This window comes from Nyctibius grandis, chromosome 10, assembly GCF_013368605.1.
Source record: "Nyctibius grandis isolate bNycGra1 chromosome 10, bNycGra1.pri, whole genome shotgun sequence".
Taxonomy (NCBI): Eukaryota; Metazoa; Chordata; class Aves; order Nyctibiiformes; family Nyctibiidae; genus Nyctibius; species Nyctibius grandis.
Window position 1 is genome coordinate 28594905 of NC_090667.1, and position 22211 is coordinate 28617115.

Here is a 22211-nt window from a genome sequence, read left to right on the forward strand (position 1 = left end):
GAGGACTCTAATCTTGGTTGGAGCTCATTGCACCTGATTTTTAAAGTTAATAAGAATGAAAAGTTTACAGAATGCTTCTCTCCAGGCAGCTGGGGTTCTCGGCAGTTATACGTGTTTATAACTCCCACCATTGAAACAATGAACCACATGCTATTTCCCTCCTAAAATTTACAATCAAACCTGTTGCTGTTTAACAGGGTAAGTAGAAAATAGAGGAATGTGGGCAAACTGAGCCTAAAATGGGTCTTTCCCTGCTCTATAGGTAGGTGACAGCTTTGCTTTCTTCCTGGAGCAGCAGTCTAGTATTTCTTTTCTGCTGTGCTCAGCTGCATATAAGTCAAGGGTAAATGAAACCCAGGCCCAGCTTTAAACCCATTTCCTTGCAGGCAGTGTAGTAAGTGTTCTACCATACCTCGCTCCCTCTTTGAGTAACGATCGGGCTGATTTAGGGATTAAGTCCTAATCGTTAAATAACACTAACGTGTCTGCCATTTGCTTAGGTGCTGTATCAGGAAAACAGATTTCCACAGCAGCGTTTTGAGGCGTGATATAACTTGTGGCCAGTGCGGCCTGTGCATGCCATTAGCATAACGGCTGCATTTTTCTCACAAAAGAACAATGTACCCAACAGCTGTTCAGCAAACAGCTCTCGCTTTATTAGTGTCACAATAAGTGTCATTCACACAGTCTTGAAGCACAGTCGAAGGAATGCTATACACCATCTGCACCAAAGAGAAAGAAACAAATGCAATCCTTACTTACAGCACTGCAGACACGTTTGAGAAAGTCAGATGGCCTTGGATCATCAATGCAGCTTTGAAAATGGCAGAAGTAAAACAGACTCGTGCAGTCTGTAGATACAGAGCCAGATTGTGATGCTCTCGGTCATGCCTAGACCACGAGCGGTTGTCTAGAAGTTGCTGAGCTTGCCAGTGACGTCTGGGGACGTTTGGTAGAGAATACAGAAGTAATCACTGGGAAGGGCTCACCATTTGATTCAGACGCTTGCTTCTTGCTGAAGAACCTTAAAAGACTCATGTAATTCTTCCATGTAATTTATTCACACAAGCCTGCATGAAGCACAGATTTATTAGCAGGTAGTGGCAGTGCAGATGGTCAAGGAAAGCCGTCCTAACTTTGAAGTGATTTTTCAGAAGGGCATTTTCTTCCCCAGACACATATATGGCCCTTCGTGCCATGGAAACTGAGTGTAGCTGGCATATTATGTTCTGTCTTGCCATGGGAACACTGTTTCGAAGACATTTTCTTTAACCAGCCTTTTAGCACATCCATTTTGATTTACATCCAAATGGGTCACAGACATCAATGCAGTATTATATGGGGAGAAAAAGGGAATGAAAGGCTTTTAACATGAAAAATATGCTGTTGCATGTAGGCCAACTTTTGTTCTCTTTCTCTCAATTTATCTAGGATTTGGGTGGGTTTAATTCTAGGGCCAAATTCAGTACTGGCATAAGTGAGCACAACTCCATTAGTGCAAATGGAGACTCAACATTTGTGTCAACAGTGAACTTAGATCATTGAATTTTTCCCATGTTTGGGCTTGCATGTTTCCTGCAAGATAATATACACATGTACTTGCACATATGCTGCACATATGCACATAAAAATTCACTGGGGAGGACGTTTGGCTCTATGCTCTGTTTGACTTTACATATAGGAACTGCAATCAGCTTATGAGTTTCTTGCTTCTCCTGTAGCTAATGTGCCATGCATCTGTAAGGATCAGCCATGCAGAATGCCACATTGCAAGGAGAATACCTAGTAGTAAAGGCAAATGTGAAAATTGCTTTTCTTTCCTCAGTCTGCACATGCACACAAATCCATGTGATTAATTCTGAGAGATTTTTCTCCCCTCTGTTCTCATGAAGTTGAACACTGCCTCGAACAGAGGGGTACGTAGAAATACTACAGATGCTTATCATTGGAGTGAGCTGTAATATTTACTCAGCTGCAGGCCTCAAGTTTAGTGTATGCCATGAGGCCTGCTTGCCCCGTAGTCCCTGAAGAATAGCAAGGCCAAGGCAGAGATGTCTGATTCTCTGCGATGCTTCCTGCAGCATTTGGGGTGTTGGTTTGGTCATCAGGTTTCAGAGAGATGCAAGTGTTGGGCTTTCCCAGGATCCCCATAGCTTAGGTGTCCTGAATATAGACCAAAACCCAACTGCGCTGGGAGCACAAAGCTGACAGGTGATTTCTGCCCCAAACTTTTACCGCAAACATACGGCAAAGGCAACAGGCACACACAGCTAAGGAGTTGTGTGAACTAGTCAAAGGTTATTGGCCATCTGGAGGCCAGGTGTCCACAACACCTGAGAAGCCCATCTTTGTGGGCACCATATGCTTCCCCCCATATTTAAAGACAGTGGTAATCTTTCCTTTTTTATTGTTTGGGTTTTTTTAGATTGAAAGGCCTTTGGTATATCCTAAGAGTGACTTTTCCAGCGCACCTTCTGCCTAACAAAATGGGGTGTCCTTGTATTCTCAGTATTGAAAGAGCTAAATAACGTTTGTGATGAGAAGTAGAGGACACTGGCCTATGGGACAGTATGAAATGGGATCATTAGGAAGAAAAATAAGGTTCTGCCCACATACAAAACTTGACCATTCTCTGTGAACATTATCCCTGTGAATAATTGGAAATCTGCATTCAGGCTTCCCACTGTGTCCCATCCCTCGAGGACACGCCCGCTGTATTGCTTTACATGGTGCGGCGATGCACAGCGAGATTTACATATATATCACAGAAAAGTGTTTACAAAAAAAATTTAGCGTGCGATTGAGCTGGGAAGCTGCAGAGGGCCCCAACTGTATGAGTTTCCATGCGCTTCAGCCAGAAGATTTATTTCCAATTTGTTATTCATAAGGGAAGAGCGAGAGATTGGGATGGGGTCCTTTGAAGTGGAAAACAAAGTCTTCTATTCAGCCTTCAGCTTAATAGAATACACATGACACAGGCCTGGCATGGCGGCCCGCTTTCATGTAATGTGCTCCTTGTCATTTTGCTTTCCTAGGCTGTGAATACTAGTGGGAATGGGTATTGCCCTGGAAAAGTCTCTTTATCTCCTGCAGCCTTCTGCAGGAGGAGCACAGTGCAAGCAGGTAGGAGCTATTTGGTGATGGTGGTGGGGAAACCAGGCTGATCCAATTGTTGCAGTTGTGTTGCTCATAATTCCCGGTTTATGTTTCATATTGCAAGAGCATGTGTAGAAAAAGCAGTGTAGTTGCAGGGCTTCTGCAGGCATTACGTGGGTGCTTCTGCCCTGTTTGGAAGCCCTGACCAGGGAACCGTGATCCACGGGCTCTGAGCCTGCCTCTGACACCCATCTTCTGCGTGACCTGAGTTCTCGCCATTATCCCTCTGAGTGGAAGGCTCTTCTGAATTTGTGCAGCATCTAGGGTGGTGGAGCGTGATCTAGGCACTGTATCACTGCCAATAACCAACAGTTCTGTCCAAAGTCAGTGTTTTGGGGAGATATGTGTATGAATCCTGTATTTCCTTGCAGGAACAAGGCCCCGGTTTTACAGTGATCTACAAGCCTCTCATAGCTTCTGGGCTTTGCCCTGTGTTAGTAGCATTAAAACCCTGCTTGGTGCAGCACAAAGGCAAGTGTTTTTGAAGAACTTACAAGCCCCACTTACCACAAAGCCCTGTCAATTAGTGGGTCCGCGGGCTATGAGAGAAAACATGTGTGACCTTCAGCACGTCAGCTTGGCCCACAGCATGAGTGTGGTTAGAAGGAATTTGGACCAGAGTCCTGCCAGTCTTCTTGGCCCTGTGACACTTGTTCCTCTTGGCTTCCTCTGGGATGATGTCCTTGTGCCCCGCTTCTCTCTCGCTCTTCTGCATGTTCAGGTTTGGAGCTCTGGGTGAATCACCAAAATCAGAGATGGAAAGAAATGCATGAAGTCATCTCATCCTGCCTTTGCCAACACAGGATTATTCCCCGCAGTACAGTCTTGAGTGCCTTCTCCAGTCTATTTTTAAATGACTCAAAGGAGAGGGCTTTCCTCTCCTCCCTAGGGAGGCTGGCTCCGCTGTTCAGTAGACCTCACTGTTGGGGAATTTTCTTCCTGTTCTCCAGCCTCAATTCTCCTTTTCCCTAATTTAATTGAACTGTTCCTGGCTCCACCCTTCTAAACAATTTTCCGTATTGCATGACTGTTGCAAATACCTGTTGTCAATTTGCAGGCATAATGGATGGGAATTCATCACCGTTTGCTTGCTTGGCAAAGGCTCTTTGTGCAGAACTGTATGGGGAAGCCAGGCTTTATCAGAAACTAGATTTCAGAGCTACGTGCCAAGAAATAAGAATGACCTTTTCTTACTTCTTTGGACAGTGCCATTAGCATAAAACCCCATCATGACTGAGAATAGGCTGAGCTTCTGGCAAAGCCATGAATGTCTGTATTAATGTGCTGGTTTTCCTCTTAGTCCTCCAGCAGATCTTCCATAGTGCTTTTTTGCATGGCAAAAGTAACTGTTCTGAGTTCTGAGGTTTAGTTGTACACGTATAGACATTTGGAGAACGTTTAATGAAAAAATACAGTAATTCTGTTTTTATCAAGTGGCTCTAGCAGTTAAATTTCAAAACCTTGACTTTCAATTTGAGGTTTCTTAAGTACCTGAAGTGTTTTGAAAATGGGTTTTGAAGGTGAGATTTATGCTTTGACAATACCTAGGTGCTTTGGAAGGTCGTGACTTTTGTGTTAGGAGGCATGTGATCTTCATCGAGCAGGACTGAGTTGCAAGAAAACTGTGTGTCCAAAGAGTGTAAGTTATTCCGGAAAAACATCTTATGGGTTTGAAGAATTATGAATCCCTATTTATTTATTTATGAGATGAAAATCAGTTTCTGCTGTGGCTGCCAGCAGAATAGAAGCCCATACTGAAAACACCAGGAAAAGAACGGCTAGCATTAAAGAGACTGAAATCCCTTTAGTGCTTTCGTACAGCAGAGCTGCAGCTATTTAGCTATGGCAGGATACCAAACAACATTGTGGCTGGCCATTGTTGCTTGAACAGTTTGATTTTTAAAACATTCAACTGAAATATAACCACCAGCCAAGTTGGAAGAAGCAAGTCACAAGGACAGCGTGTTAAATGAAGAGTCAGCAAATGAGGGAAACGAGTTCTCGTGCCCCAGTGGAAAGTGGCTGTGTTAGAGACCAGGAGCCTGAGAGCAATATCGCAGCCTCGCACAGCTATCGGGTTGCTTTTAAGAAAATTTTATAGCATAGCAGTAATACGGTTTTAAAAACAATGAGATAGTGCCACAGCTATAAAATAAAATCACCAGTTTCTCTGCGGTAGGCCTCAGAAGGGCCATGGATCGCATCCCTTTTTGCTCAGCACTGATCCTCACATCGTAAAGCAGAAAGCTCTCCTCCAGAGAGCTTCCAATGTTGAGCATTGCAGGAGATGGGAAGGGGGTAATGGAGCGGAGTGGAGGAGGAGAGAACAAAGTGACCGTAGTTGGCATAATAAAAACCATCCCAGCACGCATTGGCCTTTGTTGCTGATACCGATCGGACTCATCAAACTGTTTGACGTGATTCTTGAGAGGTGTTTTTTAGAAGGCACCGTTCTTTATTGGTGTTTTTAAATGTGCATGTTTAAATGATGCTGTGAGTTAATGGATTGGAGCATGGTGTGTGGGAGCAGTGGAGAGGAGAAGGGTGTGTGGTCCCTAATGACGCCAAGTGAAAAACAGAGACACACCTGCTTTGGGATATAATGGGAGCGATAAGAGTAATTTCTTAACGATGGGGGTTTTTTGGGAGTGGGAGGGGAAGGGTTGGTTAAAGAAGTGTAGGGGGGCAAACAGGACTTTGACCTTGCTGTGCTGGGGACTGTTCCTTTCAAATAGGAGTGTTTGGTACATCTGGGCTGAACTGATAGTGGTTCTTGCATGCCGGACCCCTGTTCAGTGTTTTGTTTTGCACTGTTTTATCTGCCAAAAAGAAAATAAATTCAAAAAATATTTGCAAAGTTGCATGGCCACAGGCTTAAATACATACATATGAAATCTCTGAAAGCAATTTGCTTCAATCCCTCCTCAGTTCCAGACATCTTTCTCACTCCATCTGCTCGTTCAAGCACACAAGTTCCTTGGGAAAAATCACTTATTACATCACTGAAAAATGCCACAAAAATAGCTTTTCACTTAAGTTCCCATCCTCGGAGTTAACTCACATGGGGATCAGATAGATTCAAACATTTAATAACTTTTTATTTTCCTTTCTCTTTAAACACAGGATCTCTGGTCATGGAAGCAGGGTCACGTGGTGGATTCTTGGCAGTCAGCAGTCTGTGGAGCTTTTGCAGGTGCAAAGGATTATATGTTATACTGGGAAAGACTAAAGAAGAAAGGGAAAAATGTGCAAATCTATTAAGTATAGCATAACAACATTCCTTTGTAATTCAAGTTTGTTTAGAAGAAAACGGATCCAGTTGTTGTTTGGAAATAGGAAAGTCAGCAAAGGAAAGAGAAGGAAAAAACCCACTCAAACAGGGTGTCTGTTTGAAAGACAACCAATTTGTTTTTGACAAATTTCTGTTATTTAAAAACCAGGGGCCTGTCAGTCAGGCTTTGCGATTATTTCAAAGTTGATTTGTAAAATCCTCATCCAGGAGAAACTTTGCTTGGGTGGGGGTTTATGCAGCTGTCTGCTCTGAGCACTTCCCCAGGGGCTGAAGTGATTGCAGCGAGAGGCCATGATTCACCATTCATGTGACAGCTCTGACAGCCATGTAGATTAACTAGAGTCAGGAGAGCAGAGGCTAGCACTGCACAGCCCGGAGGCAAAAGCCTTCCGCAGCAGAAAAAAAGCGGAGGACGAAACATCTGGGCAATCTCCAGACACTAGAACAAGAATAAAGAGTGGCAGAATACAATACTGCACTATTTATTACCAAACAAGCCAGAAGTTAATTGAATTCTTCAGTAGGCTTCTTGCTTGATTTTAGCCTACTGTAGTTGTTTAAAAAAAAAAAGAGAAAAATCAATTAATGACTCATCAGAATAGCTGACAAGTTTGAGGGAGGAGAGACTCAACTGTCTTAATAGAAAAAACAGATTAGTAGTTAAAAGATGGATAACCGGAGCTTTTCCCCAAGGAGCCAAAATACGTTTTGAGATTCCAAACCAGTAATAGAATATGTGGAAAAAATAAATCCAGTTTAAAGAGAAATTATAGCATTTCTTGAAATAGAGATTATCAAAAAGCAAAGCTTGTTCTTTGATGACTTACAAAATCAGAGCCATTACATTGTATGTAATTTTTTAAAAATAAGCTCTGTTAGGGGAATTTGAAGTATTAATAGCAGCAGAATTCCAGCAGAGATTGAGGCTTCGTCTTGATGGGCGCTGTAACTGCACGACTGAGAGAGGGTGCGTGGCTGTGACTGCACACAGTTTAGTAGATCGGGAATGTGAGCTGCAAGGGAATGGTTTAGGTAGAATTGATTCCATTTTGGGGCAGAGAGGATATTTTAGGTGATCTCTTGTGGTCTTGTCCAGCTGTATTTTCTATGTTTACGTGATGGGAAGGGAGTTTTATTCTGCTTAAAATTCGGTCTACTGTTGGATTTTACACTGACTTCATCAAATCAGTGCAAACAAAATCAGAGTAATTGAAGCAGATTGTTCATTTTTGTTTTGAAACAACACAAGCTATCAGGCTAAAAATGCTTTAAAATGTAATCCGCACGTCTGCAGGTGTGAAATGGGATCATTAATTTAGCTCTGTTGATTTCTTTACAGTCAGATTGATATAAAAACTGTGTTCAGGCATGTTCAGAGAGCTGGAAAGGTTATCTGATTTACCCAAGGCCTTGTGGAGTAATTTCCTGAAGTCCAATTTTGTCCCTCAATTGGAGATCTAGCCCAGTGCCTCCACTTCCTTCTCTACATGTCTTGATCCTGACCAGTTGTGCTTGGAGTTGCTACTATATGATGATGTTCACTAGTGTCTGCTCACTTTCTAGCAGAAATATTGCAGAAGGAGCTTCCAGAGGCACAGTTGTGCATGAAGTCTTCACTGCCTTTGGCAGACGCTGGGAAGACCTAACACTTTGTGCTGGAGGAGACACCAGGTCCTGGAGCAGCACAGACACTTCCAGGCTCATGGTGGTGGTAGATGAGACAATTCAGCCTTGCTGTCTCCATAGGCTCTATTCCCCAAGCACAAATCTTTGCAGAGCTGGAGGCCTGTTTTGTAGATCGTGTTGTAATTGGTGGTGATAAATATTATCCTTGGTGATGATAAATATTATCCTTATCCTATTATAATTATTCTTCCAGCTTCACTTCCTCCAGCCTGGTTTTCCTCTCTGTTCATTGTTTCCCTATTCTTTCCTTTTCACTAGCAGTATTTTAAACTTCCTTTCTCATGTGTCCTTTGAGGACCTGCTTCAAAACTCATGAGGTTCAACTCTTTTTGGACCAGCACCTTTCCCTTCCATCTCCATTGCCTCCCTCTGCAGACATGTAATAGGCAGCCCTGTATTGGTCTAATCTTGTACCACATCCATTCTACTCCACTGAAAATATTTAGCCTTCTTGCTGAGTGGAGGCAGTGGAAAAATAATTTCCTGCTTTCTGAAGAATGGATTCCACGGTTAAAAATTATTAACTACCTACACATAGCTTCAAACAAGGGAAGAAAAAAAACAGACCAAGCTCTTTATCCCTTTCTTTCCAGCCCAAAACAAAAAAATCAAAACCTCACCAGTACCCTGTGAATAAAATAAGATGAATGTGTGCATCTGAGTGATTTAAAATCATCATGTTGTAAACCTTAAAGGGGGAAGATTATCCAAAAAACAACCTTTAAACGCAGAGATGCTGTCAGATGCCACCATGGTAGTAGTGGAATGGCGATCACACAGACATGCTTTTCTCCTGTGTTCTTTGCTTGCATTCAATGCTTTCTAAAAATATGTTAGAGGTCCTGAGGGGCAGGGTAATAAGCTGAAACAAACTGAAAGAAAAGTCCTGTTTGGCTTTCCTTTATGGCACACACACATATGCGTGTGTCTGTGCATTGGTTAGTTCCTAGCCAAATCATAATTGATTGTTTGGCGAAGACAGAACAAAGAGCAACAATATATTGAATTCCATCCCCAGTGCCTGTGAAATGGCAGCGATTTCAGCCAAAGTGCTGCGAGAGGCCCGGCTCCTTGCTGAGTGCGCATGTGCAAGATGTATGTACGCGATCCGTGGGCTTTTTATAGAAACGTAATAGGCATGAGCATAAATATCAGAGATTTGGAATCCTCTCTGTCTCATCTGTTAATAATTTAATCCCTGGAGGCCTTGTCCAGCTTTATCATCATCTCTAGTGTCTTAACTAGAGGAGATGTTTGGAGCAGTGGGGCAGTGAGAGAAGGTGATATCTGAGCAGCCGGTGGGGAGGAACCCAAGGGCAGATCCACATGGTATTTTAAGCCTGAGGTTGTGTTTGAACCAAACCTTACCTCGTGTCTGAGCTGTTTGGACACCAGCCCAGATTTGGGCACAGGCTTTGGCAGGCTGTAGGCAGAGGAGGGAAGTGTATCCCCATGCTGCGGGCAGGCTGCAGGCCAGGCATGATTGTGGTTGCACTCCATGCTCTAGTCTTCTCTGGGTTTAAGCTGCCTGGCTGGACCGCTGCACCCCAGCTTGGCACCGTACAAGGGCAGGCTGCCCCAGGAGAGCGTCTGGTTGAGTTTCATGTCCCCTCCATGGAAGTGGGCTGGTGGCGAGGAAATCCTGCCATCGGGTATTAGCTGTTGGGAAAGCAAAGCGACCTGGAGCAGCGAGGCAATCTCCAGCTTGTCAAAGAACCTGAGTGTCCATTTAATGCAATTGAAAATTGCCTCTGTTAAAGATGCCTTCTTTCTCCCTACCGTAAAAAAAGTGTGGCTTAACATTAATAATTAATGCTCTGTGGTGACAAAGTCACCAGGAATGGAGATGCAACTCTAGTGAATAACAAAGCACTAACGAGAGCTTTTTGCACATTAACAGGGAAGACTTCCCAGCACTTGTGTTTTGATCTGATCGGCTCTGACAAGATTACACACTGTGTCTAAAAGCCTCTTTATAGCTCAATGAATTTTTGCGTAGTTCTCAAGGTTTCCCTGCAGTGTCTGCTTGGGCCATGCTTCTGACCCTGAATTGGTTAAATCTCTGGAGGAGCAGTGTTTTGCCTCTTGGTATTTCTGCTGAAATATGAAGGGGTTCTTGGGTCACTTTGCTCTACTGTTGGCCGGTATTGTTCTCACAGTGATAAAGGACCAGAATAAACTTCCTATTAAAAAAAATTAAATAATATCAATGAAATAAAGGTTCGAATAAGAACTGATTGAAGAGTTCTGAAAAAGACTGTTCTTGAACTTGGAAATCAGTGTAAGAGGATGCTGTGAGGTTTAGTGTTAGACCTGTGCGACTCAGTTTTTCAACGCAGATTTGAGATTCAATCCTGAATCAGTCCTGGGTAACCTTCAGATGTCAGAACAGAAAATAGTAATGAAGACAGGCAGTAATACAGCTCAACCTGGATTTTTTTTCTTTTCCTAAGGTGGGCTAATTCAAACAAGGACATTAGTCAAGCATAAGTTCCTATCTCTTGAAACGAGCTTGACCTACCAAACTGGGCTGATGTTGCAGAAGGGAGTGCAGGAGTCCGGCCAGATGACAGAAGCACAGAATTAGGAGCCCCTGTGATGGCCAGAAGGGTTCCCTGGACCCTTTGGAAAGGGTGATGAGAAGTTAAAATGGTACTGGAAAAAAAAGATATGGGGACTGAAGAAGAACTTGTCTTCCTCCCTTCATAGGATCTTATTTGAGGAGTGCATCAAAGAACCTGTGAAACATTTTCCTATAGCAGCAGCAGCAAATTCTGCAGGCAGCCACCTTACTGCGAGGTCCTAGGGTTATGTATTGTTCTCAGGTGAAGTATTTCACACTGTTCTGATGCTTCTCAATTTTTATTTGTGTATGACAGCTAAAAAGGGTAGGAGATGCCAGCAGGAACCTATGGGAATATCTTACATCTTCAAGACTTTTTATTCTTATTGCCAAACAAAGGTAAATCGTTCTCTGCAGATGTCTGTCACTAGCACTTCCATCAAGAACTGGTCACTGGGAAAGTGTGAGTAGCAGAGGGATTCGCTGTTTAACGCCCTGAGCTTGGTAAAGTTTAGCTGCTCAACTGATGTGTGAATATACAGTGTCCATTGTGACTTCTTGGGAGACAAGTGATGAATCTTCCACTACTGTGTGAAGTTTTATTTTCCCAATAGAGGAGTTTGTCACTCTGCTCAAAGTGCTAACAAGCCAAGGGCCTTCTCCCATGTGAAAATCCAACTTTACGCCTACTTGCTGAGCCCGAGTCATCACCAGATCCTTCTAGGGCAAGGGAGAAAGGAGCCTTCTCCAGGAGTGAGTTGGTGAGTCTGTCTAGGCCCAGACTGCCTGCAAAGGTGCCTTTTTTTCTGTCAGCTCTGCAGAGAAGCTGGAATGATTAGGAGTGTAAGGCTGGATGTGTCTGGGCCTTTCTTGCCCACCTGATACTTTGATACCTGCTTTTTCTAGTTGCTGACTAGTTGAGCAGATTGCAGCCTTATGTGGCAGCTCTTGGAGAATTCAGTGACTGCAGGAATAGACTAACGGAGTGATTTAAAGATCTGTTGGGCCTGACTGTGTATTAGACAGCGCACTGCACAGCCCTCCTGTTCTGAATGAGTAGGCTCTGGCTGCACTGGTTTGTGTCTGTTGTATTAATCTGATGATTGGGAACAGTGGCGTTGTAAGTTCCTTTACCCAGCTAGAGTGCGTGGGACTGAGCAGTACCTCACTAGTGCTGTGGCCTGTTCTTGGGTACCTGTGTACTAGCGTTGAAGAGGTGACTCTAAAATTACCTTGGACGTTTAGGGTTAAGGCTAGAGCAAATTCATTTTGTCAGGCTCACTGCCTTCAATAAAGTGCAGTTCCCCACAAATGCTAGCTTTAATCTTGCATTTTTGTCAAGCATATACAAACTTGCATTTAATTTAGCCGCTCTCCTGCTGGTTGTTGTGCTTATGAGGCATTTTATTGTTGCTGTTGTCATTCTAAATTGATTGGTAAGTCTGTACCAAATATTTCCCAGTGATGGAAAAAGAAACATTGAAATGTTAATAACAAAAGAGTCTGAAAGATCCAGATGTTAGCTGAGGGAAAAATGAAAACCAATAAGCCTTGATTAAACCTTTCAGATAAGAATTTGGGAACATCATATCAGGATAAATTGTGTTTGTTCTAATCACCCTATTAGCCAAGACTGAAGCTTCTGCCAATAAGAAACTGTTAGGAACAAATGCATAAAAAAATTACCAGGATCGGATAAGGGAAATAAGTTAGTGTGACTGAAGTGTTATCGTCAACTCTGTAGCTGAGTGATGCATTGAGATTTTTTGCTTGGTACAGGCCTGACAGCCATGTGGTTCACAGTTTAATTTTATCTTGGTCTGTGGGCAAAGGAAGGGCTTCTACATCCAGACTTGTAAAGCCACTATTTTCCATGGAGATTATTTTTACTGTTCTAAAAATACATCACTGACATGAGTACCAAAGTTTCTGTCCAGACCGTTCTCTCAAAGCCTTTGGGTCACTTACTCAAAAACTGGCTCACAATAAAAAGATTTTTGACCTTAAAGAAGGTCCAAGAATGGGCTGGAATTTAGTTTAACTTGCTCATAGTTTCTGCTTTGGCTTCTTGAATACAACCCGTTTTTCTGCTTTTTAGTGAGGTATCACTGCTAGAAAGCTTCGTGCAGAGGGAACCGGATGGGCCGACCTGACGTGAGCAGAAGCTGCTGCTAAACCAGGCAGTTTGGGCTGTTCGTAACTCGCCTTGCCTGCTGTTCTTGTTTGAGATCCAGGGGACTGCACATGTGCCTTACTGCATCTCCTGAACTGTCATGGGACATGCCTTAATTAACTGTAAGAAGCCAACGTAGGGTGCCAGCTGGCCCAGCCTCCTTTCTGACATAAAACAGGGTTTTAATGTTACAGCTAAGGTGGTTGAGAGAGAGTGATGCAGGTAAAAACACGAGCCAGCAGGGAAGATGGATTTTTTCATTACTTTACAGATTTTGGAAGTAATGCTTTTCCCCTCTCCCATCCCAAGAAAAGAGAGATCAATTTTTCTACATTCCGTAAAACTTGGAACAGAAAATATATTATTTTTAGCTTATTCCCTGGGTGCTGTGTAGGCTTCAGTCTTTGGAGTCACTTTGTTCCCTGCTGTAGCAGATACACGATTTATACAAGCTCCAGAGAATAAAACAGGAGGAAGAAAGAGAGATTTCAGAACCAGTATCTCTCTTTTCTTCCCCCCTCCCTTCCCCTTTCTTTCTTCACTTACTGCTGGGCTGCTGCTTCATCTTAAGTGTTTCCTTCACTTTGGCTCTTCCTCAGCATAAATTACTTGCTTGAAATATTGTGAACAGAGGAGGGAGAGAGAGATTAGAGTTAATTTTAGGATGGGGAAATAAGGCAAAGGGAATAAGATCCTGGGAGAAAAAGCAGCAAAGCTGGTCCCTAGATAGCACAAGAGGCCAGGCTGTAGCCACAGGGATAAAATATGGAGACAGACAGACACACGTTTGTGGGTGAGACATGCGGATGGATAAGCTGAAGATTTCTGGCTTTCAGGAGGAAAGCCACAGCTGAACTGGCTGCTCCAAGTGAAAGTAATGAGCTCCAAGGGTGAAGTTTGGGAGTGATTAGAGAGAATAAAAACACCCGTGAGGGGAAGATGGCACTTGTGGCAGGAGACTCTGACAATTTCCAAAGATCCTTGGGGAGCTTCACATTGTTGTTATCCAAAATGGAGCTGATTTCATTCGTTGGAGATGAGCTCCGTCCCAAACACGGGCTTGTCTTTTTTCCTTGAAACAGAGTCCCAGGTCTAACAGTTCAAGTCCAGATCCAGTCTGTCTGTGTCTTGGGGATAGCTGTGCCCCTGAAGCATGTGTGTTTCAGATGCAGAGCATCTTTCCTCTCTTTCTATCTTTCTAGCATTTGAATGGTCAGGCTTTAATTCTCAAGGCAGAGCACAGTGTGACAAGCTTATTTTCCGATCTCTGCAAATGAATAAGCAGGTTCTTCCTTTCAAACTTGCCCGTAGGTGTTGGAAGTGGAATCAGTTATCCTTACAACCTTCATATGTTCATATATGTACAGAGTCCAAAACAAAAGGACAGTGATCTCAATGGGGATGTTTGGTTTTACAGTTAACTACTATAGAGCTGTTTTCCTTAAGTCAACACACAGGAATAAAACACTGTGTGTGCAGACCTCCAACAAACGTACCTGGACTCTGACGTGAGGGAACATGCTGTAGGCATTAATAATGGAGCAGTGTTGACCACAGCCATGGGAATTCTAGGCAGTGTGGCATTCATATTCAACCAACAATGTCTCACTTGTGTTTGGTATTTTACTTTGCTCAGGTGGATTTGCAGCTGCAGTCACCACACCCCTCGATGTAGCAAAGACGAGAATTATGTTGGCAAAGGTAAGAGCGAAGGAGGCCAGCAGACACACAGGTGAATGGCTTGGGTAGCTCCAACGTTTCTATATGGTCATTACAGAATGAAATCCAGCACCTATTAATAATGATTTCTGCTCTGGTCTCGAAGGCAGGATTGGATGTGAACAGGTACCGCATGCAGAACTAATGAAATTGTGTTCCTTTCCTTGTATTGCTCTTCTGGTCCTTTCCCAAAGGAGCCGAGAAGGGCCTGCGCTTGTGCTAGACTTCCAGAGTCTCATGGAGTGTCTTTAGGAGCAAATCCTTGCAGACCAGATGCCCAAAGTTAAACTTTGCATCGGGGATTTATTCCCCTGTTTTTTTGATAATGGTTGGGCTTGAGAGTGGCTCTGGATTCTCTGTCCTAAAATTTTAAGGCACAGAGATTTAAGGCACAGAGCCAGAGCAGAAGGAAGATTGCTTACAAGATCAGTAAGTTTAGTAAGTAGTTAAATTGCTAGTAAGTCCGGTGTTCCCATCATCATCTTGCTGACCCCAGAGCAGAGCTAAGCAGCCACATAGCTAAAAGCCCTCGGCCTTTCCCTGCCCTGAAAAGAGCTGTTGTGTTGGCGAAGGTCAGGTGTCCTGGAGTTTCCGTGGATGGTTTTTACCCTGTTGCTCATGTCCCTCATTATGGGGATATTTCTTGTTGATGACACGCACCTCCCAGCCGAGTCACGCACATCTGCGCTCCCCATGTTGCTGTGTTGTGTGTCTGTCGTTTCTGGGGCTCGTACCTGCTGCAGCTTCTTTGCCTTTGGATAGTGCGGGTGAGAAAACTGTAAGAACTGGGTTTCATTTCTATCTGCTGCTACGCTGAGCAACCAGGTCAGCGTTGGTAAGGGAATGATGGTGCTTTGGGATGTTCTGAGACCATGCAGACAGCATCTTTATATTAGTCATCTCTCACTAACTAGATCACACGTGTAATTTAATTGTCTGTAGTCCTGCTGTTTGTCTGCTGTTTTGCTCTCAAGGCAATTTTCACATGCAATACGCTACTTGTGTTTTTGTAAGTAAATCTCAAGTACATCCTCTTGCAGTGAGCAGCAAAGTCGCTTGTTGGTGCTTTGAGAGTGTGTTTTTATTAAATTCTTACTCCAGTTTCAGCTGCTGGACGTAGAGCTGAGAGCAGTGCAGAAAGGACTGGATACCCAGTTCTGAACTAACCAGCTCTGTGACCTTGGAGCGATCGTTTTGTTCTTTTGTGCCTCAGTGTCACTTTCTGCCCTTTGCTTTATTCCTGGAGACAAGGAGCTTTTGCCTGTGCCTGGGGTAAAGAGGTCGTTAGGATGTCTGTAATTGCTGTAAAGTAGCAGCACTAATGAGGAACAGGGAGCTTGGTAAATAACTAAACCTCTCTGCCAACACTTTGCAATCTCTCTCTTTCTGTGGTGCAGGCTGGTTCCAGCAACGCTAGCGGGAATGTTCTGGCCGCCCTCGGTGGCATCTGGAGGACACAAGGGCTGTCGGGGTAAGGACATGCTGCAGAAGCACATTTCATGTGTTGTTTTTCTGTTTGTGTTGGGGGGTGGGAGAGAACAGGATGGTCTGCTTATATTTAAATCCTGTCCCACAGAAAACTTATAATTGCTGTACACATGGTCAGGGGGCAGCTCTCGGGTAGCTAGGAACAACAAGGTCCTTCCAGAGAGGTCTAGTGTCCTTGCCTTAGCACTGGCTGCAAGCAATGTCCAGGGAAGAGCACAGAAATGGGGCATTACTGGGGCTTTATCCATGCTACGATCTCTAAGCTTAGCTCCAGACTTGCGAGGTGAGGGTGGCTTTGTGTTTAATGGAATTTCTCCATCAGTGTGTGCATTTGTGGTTTGTATCCATTTAAACTTTGAGCGTGCACATGGTCTTGTGGCAGTGAGTGCCACAGATTGATCTTGAGGTGTGTGAATCACCCCTCCAGAGACATCAGAGAAGGCCACCACAGGAGCCACGTGTCCCTTATGGACAGTCGTCTTCTCCTGGCAATTTCCTACTGATTTGAAAACACCAGCAAGGTCATCTCTGTTTCTTTATATTCGCTGTTCTCACTGGGAAGCGTGATGGGAGCACACGATGCCAGTGTGGTGCTGGCAGTGGGGACAAGCTGAAGCAGAAGGGAGGGAGCTGTGTGCTTCCTGATGTATCCTTTGAGCCTCTTGTCAGGTCTGGACTTGAGCACATGCCCGCTTGGATTTCTCCAGTGAGGCACTTGCTGCAAAAATGTAAGTTTTCTGAGACAAGCTTGAGTGCAGAGAGTGAGTCTGAGCAGCCACAGAGCAGCTCTCTGGCTGCTTTCCTCCTGTGGCCGGGGTGTAGACATGTTCTGGGCTTTCTGCTGACTGGTGGGGGAAGTCTGGGGTGATGTCGATCCAGTTGCTTGACTGCCTCGCTTTACCCGTGCCTGAGACGGAGAATTGCTCTTCTGACATTGGAGCGGTGCTGTGAACAAGAAGTCCTCTGCTAGCGTTTGTAGAACACTTTGAGGTGTTACGGGCTTATAAATTGTTATTGATTTTTACAGACACCTGCTGCATTTACACCACCTTGCTCCCTTTGAGTGCATGAGTCATGCCAGTTATTGGCCACTCGTAATGAATATAGGTCTTAAACAACTCCTTCAGTCCATGAGGTTCAGCCTGTGCTTCCTTCGGTAGGGCTTGTGTCCCACGTGCGCTTGGCCTGGAGGAGAAACAGAGGTTTTTTGGAAGCTTTGCTTGGGACTTTTCACTGTAATTTCTCACAGGTTTTTCACCTGCTTGATGTGGCTGATACTTTCAGGGTGCGGTTTAAACATTTGTAAACTGTTGCTCAAAGCAGCGTGCACATCGCAGCTTTGCGGGAGATGGTTTTCTCTTACCATCTGATCTCTGCTCGCACAACTAATAAAAGTTCAATCCTCTTTCTACACATGTGGGAAATAATTCAAAACAAATTGCAGGAAGTTCCCGAACACTGATTCCAGGAAGCCATCCAGCTGTGCCCCCCGGCAGTGCTCAGAGATGGGTTGTCTTAGGTTCAGTCTTTGAGATGACGAGGTGACCTGGTGGTGGATGAGTTTTGGGTCCTACACGGCTTGGTGGACTCTAGAGTGTGTTTTGAAAGGGACTGGGAGAAGTGAGGCCATGTCTGCTGCTGATGGAAGTTGAGCTCTGAAGGGTGTGAAGAGGCATGGATTTGGCTGGAGAAACCTTCCCCCTTTCCCCAGCCAACAGCAGAAAATAAAAGTACATGTTTGTGTTCTTTTCAGGGTGTTTGAGCAGTGCCCTTTCCTAAACAACCCAAAATTAAACTCTGCCTAAAGATAGTACCCGTGGACTAGGACCAAAGGGAACACAATTCAGTTGAAATCAAAACAATAAGTGATCTGGAGAAAAAGTAACATGTAAAGGAGGCCAAGCTGCGTCAGCTGCAGGGAAAAGGAAGAAAGTCTTGGGAAAAATAAACGCAGAGGCTGCCATGCCTGCTGCCAATTATAAATCTATTAATCAAAACCAATAAAAATGTCGGGCTCTTTTGGCCAGTTGCAATATGAAATGATTTATGGCTCCTCTAATAAATCTTGTACTTGAAGAGGAGGAATTCTGAGGGCAGAAGGACGCATTGCTTATTGCCACCTTATTAAAACCAGAGCGCAGGGCTCAGCTTCCTGGTCTGCACCTAGTAAATCCCCTGCTTCATGCCAAGAAATTTCACATCCCTTTCTGTCTGCGGCAGGAGGTAGGATAGGGATGAGGTGAGCGGATCCATGCGCCTCTTCCTTCTTGCCAGCGGGGTAGCCAAGCCATTCACATGAAAGCAGATTTGTCCAACTGCTTTTCACTCAAGGAGATGGTGGCATTTGAAAGCCATGGATGGAGATTCACAACTCATTGGTGAGAAAGACAAAGGTTATTTAGCTGAGATTTAAATCTGGTGAGATGGCTTCTCCCGGCTTGTGTGTGGATGGGGATGGAGCTGGTGGTTTGCACCAGGCATCCCATTCCTCGGTGAGGTTCCAGGTTGGGATGGACATGGCATGGTGGGCACTGACCACTGCTCTTCGGAGCCTGAGCTCGCTGATGCTGGTGGCAAAAGCAGCCCCCATGCCCAGGGGTTGCTGCTCTGCAAAACACAAGCTGCCCGCAGGAGTGAGCTCAGTGCAAAGCTGTGGTCAGGTAACAGTGGTGTTTTTACTCAGCATGGCCTCCTCTTTGGTCCAGAGGTTTCGTGGCCGAGCACCCAGCGCCTTCTCCAGCACTGGCCCCTCTCTGCTGCATCCAGGCACTGCAGTGCCTTTTCCAAAGGGTAGCTTCAGGGGTCCTGGTTAGTCTCTCTTGAGAAAGGATTTGCTTTGGGTTGCCAAGTTGTCACCCAAAAATGTCACCTTTGCTGCTGGGACCATGGGACTAGTTGTATTGCTGGGCTGGGAACCCTGAAATGAAGAGCTGCACATGGTTAGAGAGGGCACATGGTGCGAGTTTAACACCTGCAGCCAGGCCTTGCCCTGGGATTTAAACACAATTCCTGGATTTGAGACTCCCGCCGAGCTGAGCTGTTCCTCGCACGGCTGGGAGAGCGCGATGGTCTGGGCCTAAAGCCGGCGTTCGGCCTTTGCCGCTCGCTGGCTGTGTATTTATTGCAGCTGTCGGTGACGAGAAGGCAGGGGTGAAGCCCTCCAGGCCTTGGTGCTGGATCCGACCAGCAACTGGGAGAGTTGCTTAAGGAAAAGTGAAAACCCAGGCAGGGAGAGAGGAGTGGCAGGTGCCCAGTGCAACCTGTGCAAACAGGTAGCAAATATGGGCAGCAGCCCCGTGCCCACCAGGGCAGTTTCTGATGGGACAGCAGAAAATAACCCAAGGGATCTCATCTGCTGCTGAGGGCAGGGGTGGCCCAGTGGGGACCAGTGTGGATCAGGCCTGCAGGAGAGCTCAGCTCTAGGGGGAGCCCGTGGGGGAGGCATGGGTTGAAGAGGTCGCGGGTGGAAGGTGGGAAAAGGAAACTGGGGGGAGCAGGGCCAGGGTTCTTGGAAGTGCTGGTAATGATGGAGGCTGCCAGGGATGCAGCTTCTGGGTAACTCGGTTATCTGCCCGTTTGTGTAATAGCCGTGTCTCGGGTGGGCTGTTCTGTAACGGAGCTCCTGTCACGAGGGCTGCCTAATTCGGCAGGAGAAGGATGGCCGCGCTTCCAGAGCGATGCTGCACCGTAGGATTTACCCTATCAGCGCTCTGTCCGTACATGCCTTGTACAAATTACTCTGTTTTAAAGCTGTCATTATGGTAATAGGCCCAATTGCTGTCTAGTAAAGCCATAAAATGTTTCCATCTGCCTGTGTGCTCCAGGCTCCTTAGCAAAGCTCATTACAACAAAAACTAGAGTTCCTGCAGCCAGAGGTTTCCCCAGCGCAGCGTGAGTAGCCGGGCGCAGGCAGGGAGCAGAGAGCTCCTGGGCAGCCCCGCAGGTGCCTGTGTCTCCGGGTCTCACCGGGAATCGCTGCGGACACGCTCCCAGCAAGGACTGTGCAGCGTTCGGCCGCCACGGCTGGAAAGCCGAGGAGAGCAGCATCCCCGCAGAGCTCAGCCAGAGCGTGCTGCGAAGGGCTCCGCCGTGCAGGCGGTAGATCAGCGGGGAGATGCCAAACAGACTCGAGCCTCATGTTTCATCCTTGCTTGCAATGAAGGAGGGAAGCCTGTAGTCCTCTGGGAGGATACATGGGCCTATCCTGAAGTTATTAAACCAACTACGGGCTTAGATGTGTCAAGCAATTGGCTTTGCACGAGTTTCCTGTTAGCTTCCAAGAACTATCAGGATCAGGCACCTAAAAACCATGGTGGCTGAACGCGCAGACATTCCTGCTCCCTCCCCACTGGGTGTTACTGGGAATGAGGGGCTGCGGCAAGCGGGGCTGTCTCTGCGGTGGGGGGGGCTCCTGGCAGAGAGAGGGGGTCCCTCTGCTGAGGCTGGATGGCATGGGACGCTTCCCATCTGTCTGCAGCCCTTCATGGGGATGGGACTGAGCTCCTCTTCCCACAACGTGGCCCGGAGCCTCCTGCCCCTTTGCTTCTGCACCTGAGGAGTGTAGAGAGGGGTTAAAAATCACAAGGTCTGGGAGTGCTCTGTCAGGGGAGCCCAGTCAGGTTCCTTCAGTGAGCAGCAGGGTGGGATTTAAGAAACCAGCATGTGAGAATTTTCCTTGGCTTTGTTTTCCAAAGCCCCTGTAGCCAGCGGTGCCGCATCTGCTCATCCTCTGAAACCCCCTTGCCTTTGCCTTCAGCTTGTTCGCAGGTGTTGTCCCACGGATGGCAGCCATCAGCCTGGGAGGCTTCATCTTCCTGGGGACATACGAGAAGACTCGCCAGCTGCTGCTCTGACCCAGCCTGGCCAGTCCTGCCGGTGGCCGCTGAAGAGCTGGAGAAGCCGCGTAGCTGGAGGAGGAGACGCAGCCTTCCTCCCGCCCGCGCCGTGCCCGAGCAGCTGTTCAGCCGGCTGAGCGCCGCTTTCGCTGTTAAAGAAAAGTAAATCCCCCAATAATCCAATTTCCCAAACATGAAATTTTCCTGCATGGAAAGTGAGTGAGGTCATTGTGAGAGTCGTGCCAAAAAAGTAATGTTTGGGGGGTAAACAGCTAATTACGGGGGCTGAGAAAGGCGTTATTAGAACTCCTGCAAGGGAAATGTTTTGTGAACCTCCAGATCGTGGGCTGAGCGGGGAGGCTGAAATAAAGCGAGTTTTCATAATTCAGTGGCACCTGCCTCGTAACACAGGGAGGGTTTTTCTGGTCGGGGAAGGGGCTGATAGAGTTACAGCCTGCTGCCCTCCAACAGCACTGAAAGGATGCCAGGTTGGGAGAGCGCTCGGTAAAAGACAATAATCCATTTGTTTCTGATTTGAGCCGTTATTTGTGAAAGTTTATATTCCTGTTTATACCTACAGGTGCTCAGCAAGCATTCCTGTGTGGTAGCCAGTGCAGCTTTATTAATTAGACTCACATTTCTCTAGTAAAAGCACAGGCTTGTATTATTTTACAGCTGTGCCTGTGCAAAGACATGCGGCTCTGCCTTCTCTTGGTCTTCTTCCCTCAGCAGCTGTAGGAGCAGGAGGCTGGAAATGCTGAAGCCCAGGAGGGAGGCCGGGGAGGCAAGGCAGGGAGAGCACAGAGGTTCTCCTGCCGATGTACGGATGGATCCTGGGGGCTCTCGGGGCTGCTGGCACGCAGAGCAAACCTCTGCTCTTGCTCATGTTAGGAAGAGAAGCTGTAGTGGCCAAAATGGTGTAGGGACGAGCTCGGTGAAAAGGCCTTATTGAAATTACTCAATTAAAATTATCATCACCAGAGTCTGTGGTGGGGGCCTGGGTTTACACCAGCAGCTTGGCTAAGTGATGCTTGAAAACGTTTAGATGTGGAGGTGTTTGTGTGGGAACGCCTGGGCAGGCAAAGCCGAGCTGCTGCAGTGAGAGCCTTCGTCACGCACCCAAGCCCCTCCTCGGGCTGGGCCAGGACGGTGGGTAAGAGGGGCCGGGTCAGGTGGTGGCGGGTCACACGTTTGCCCTGGGCTCAGCCATGGTGCTCGGAGGCTGAGGGGCTCCTCGCACACGGGGGTGAGGAGGTGGGTGCTGGCTGCCGCAGGGGCTGTGTGGGATGAGCTGTGCTG

At 46.2% G+C, this 22211-nt stretch overlaps 1 protein-coding gene across 2 annotated transcripts in view; it reads left to right on the forward strand.

Moving 5' to 3' along the window:
- The window catches only part of SLC25A26 (solute carrier family 25 member 26), a 93474-nt gene extending 72178 nt beyond the window's left edge, over positions 1-21296 (forward strand). For both annotated transcript variants that reach the window (XM_068408329.1, XM_068408330.1), the window contains 4 exons: positions 6280-6349; positions 14507-14571; positions 15987-16060; positions 20834-21296. In XM_068408329.1, the coding sequence (XP_068264430.1) occupies positions 6280-6349; positions 14507-14571; positions 15987-16060; positions 20834-20930 (306 nt within the window). In that variant the 3' untranslated portion in view covers positions 20931-21296. The remainder of the gene's footprint in view (positions 1-6279; positions 6350-14506; positions 14572-15986; positions 16061-20833) is intronic.
- Positions 21297-22211: the final 915 nt, after the last annotated feature.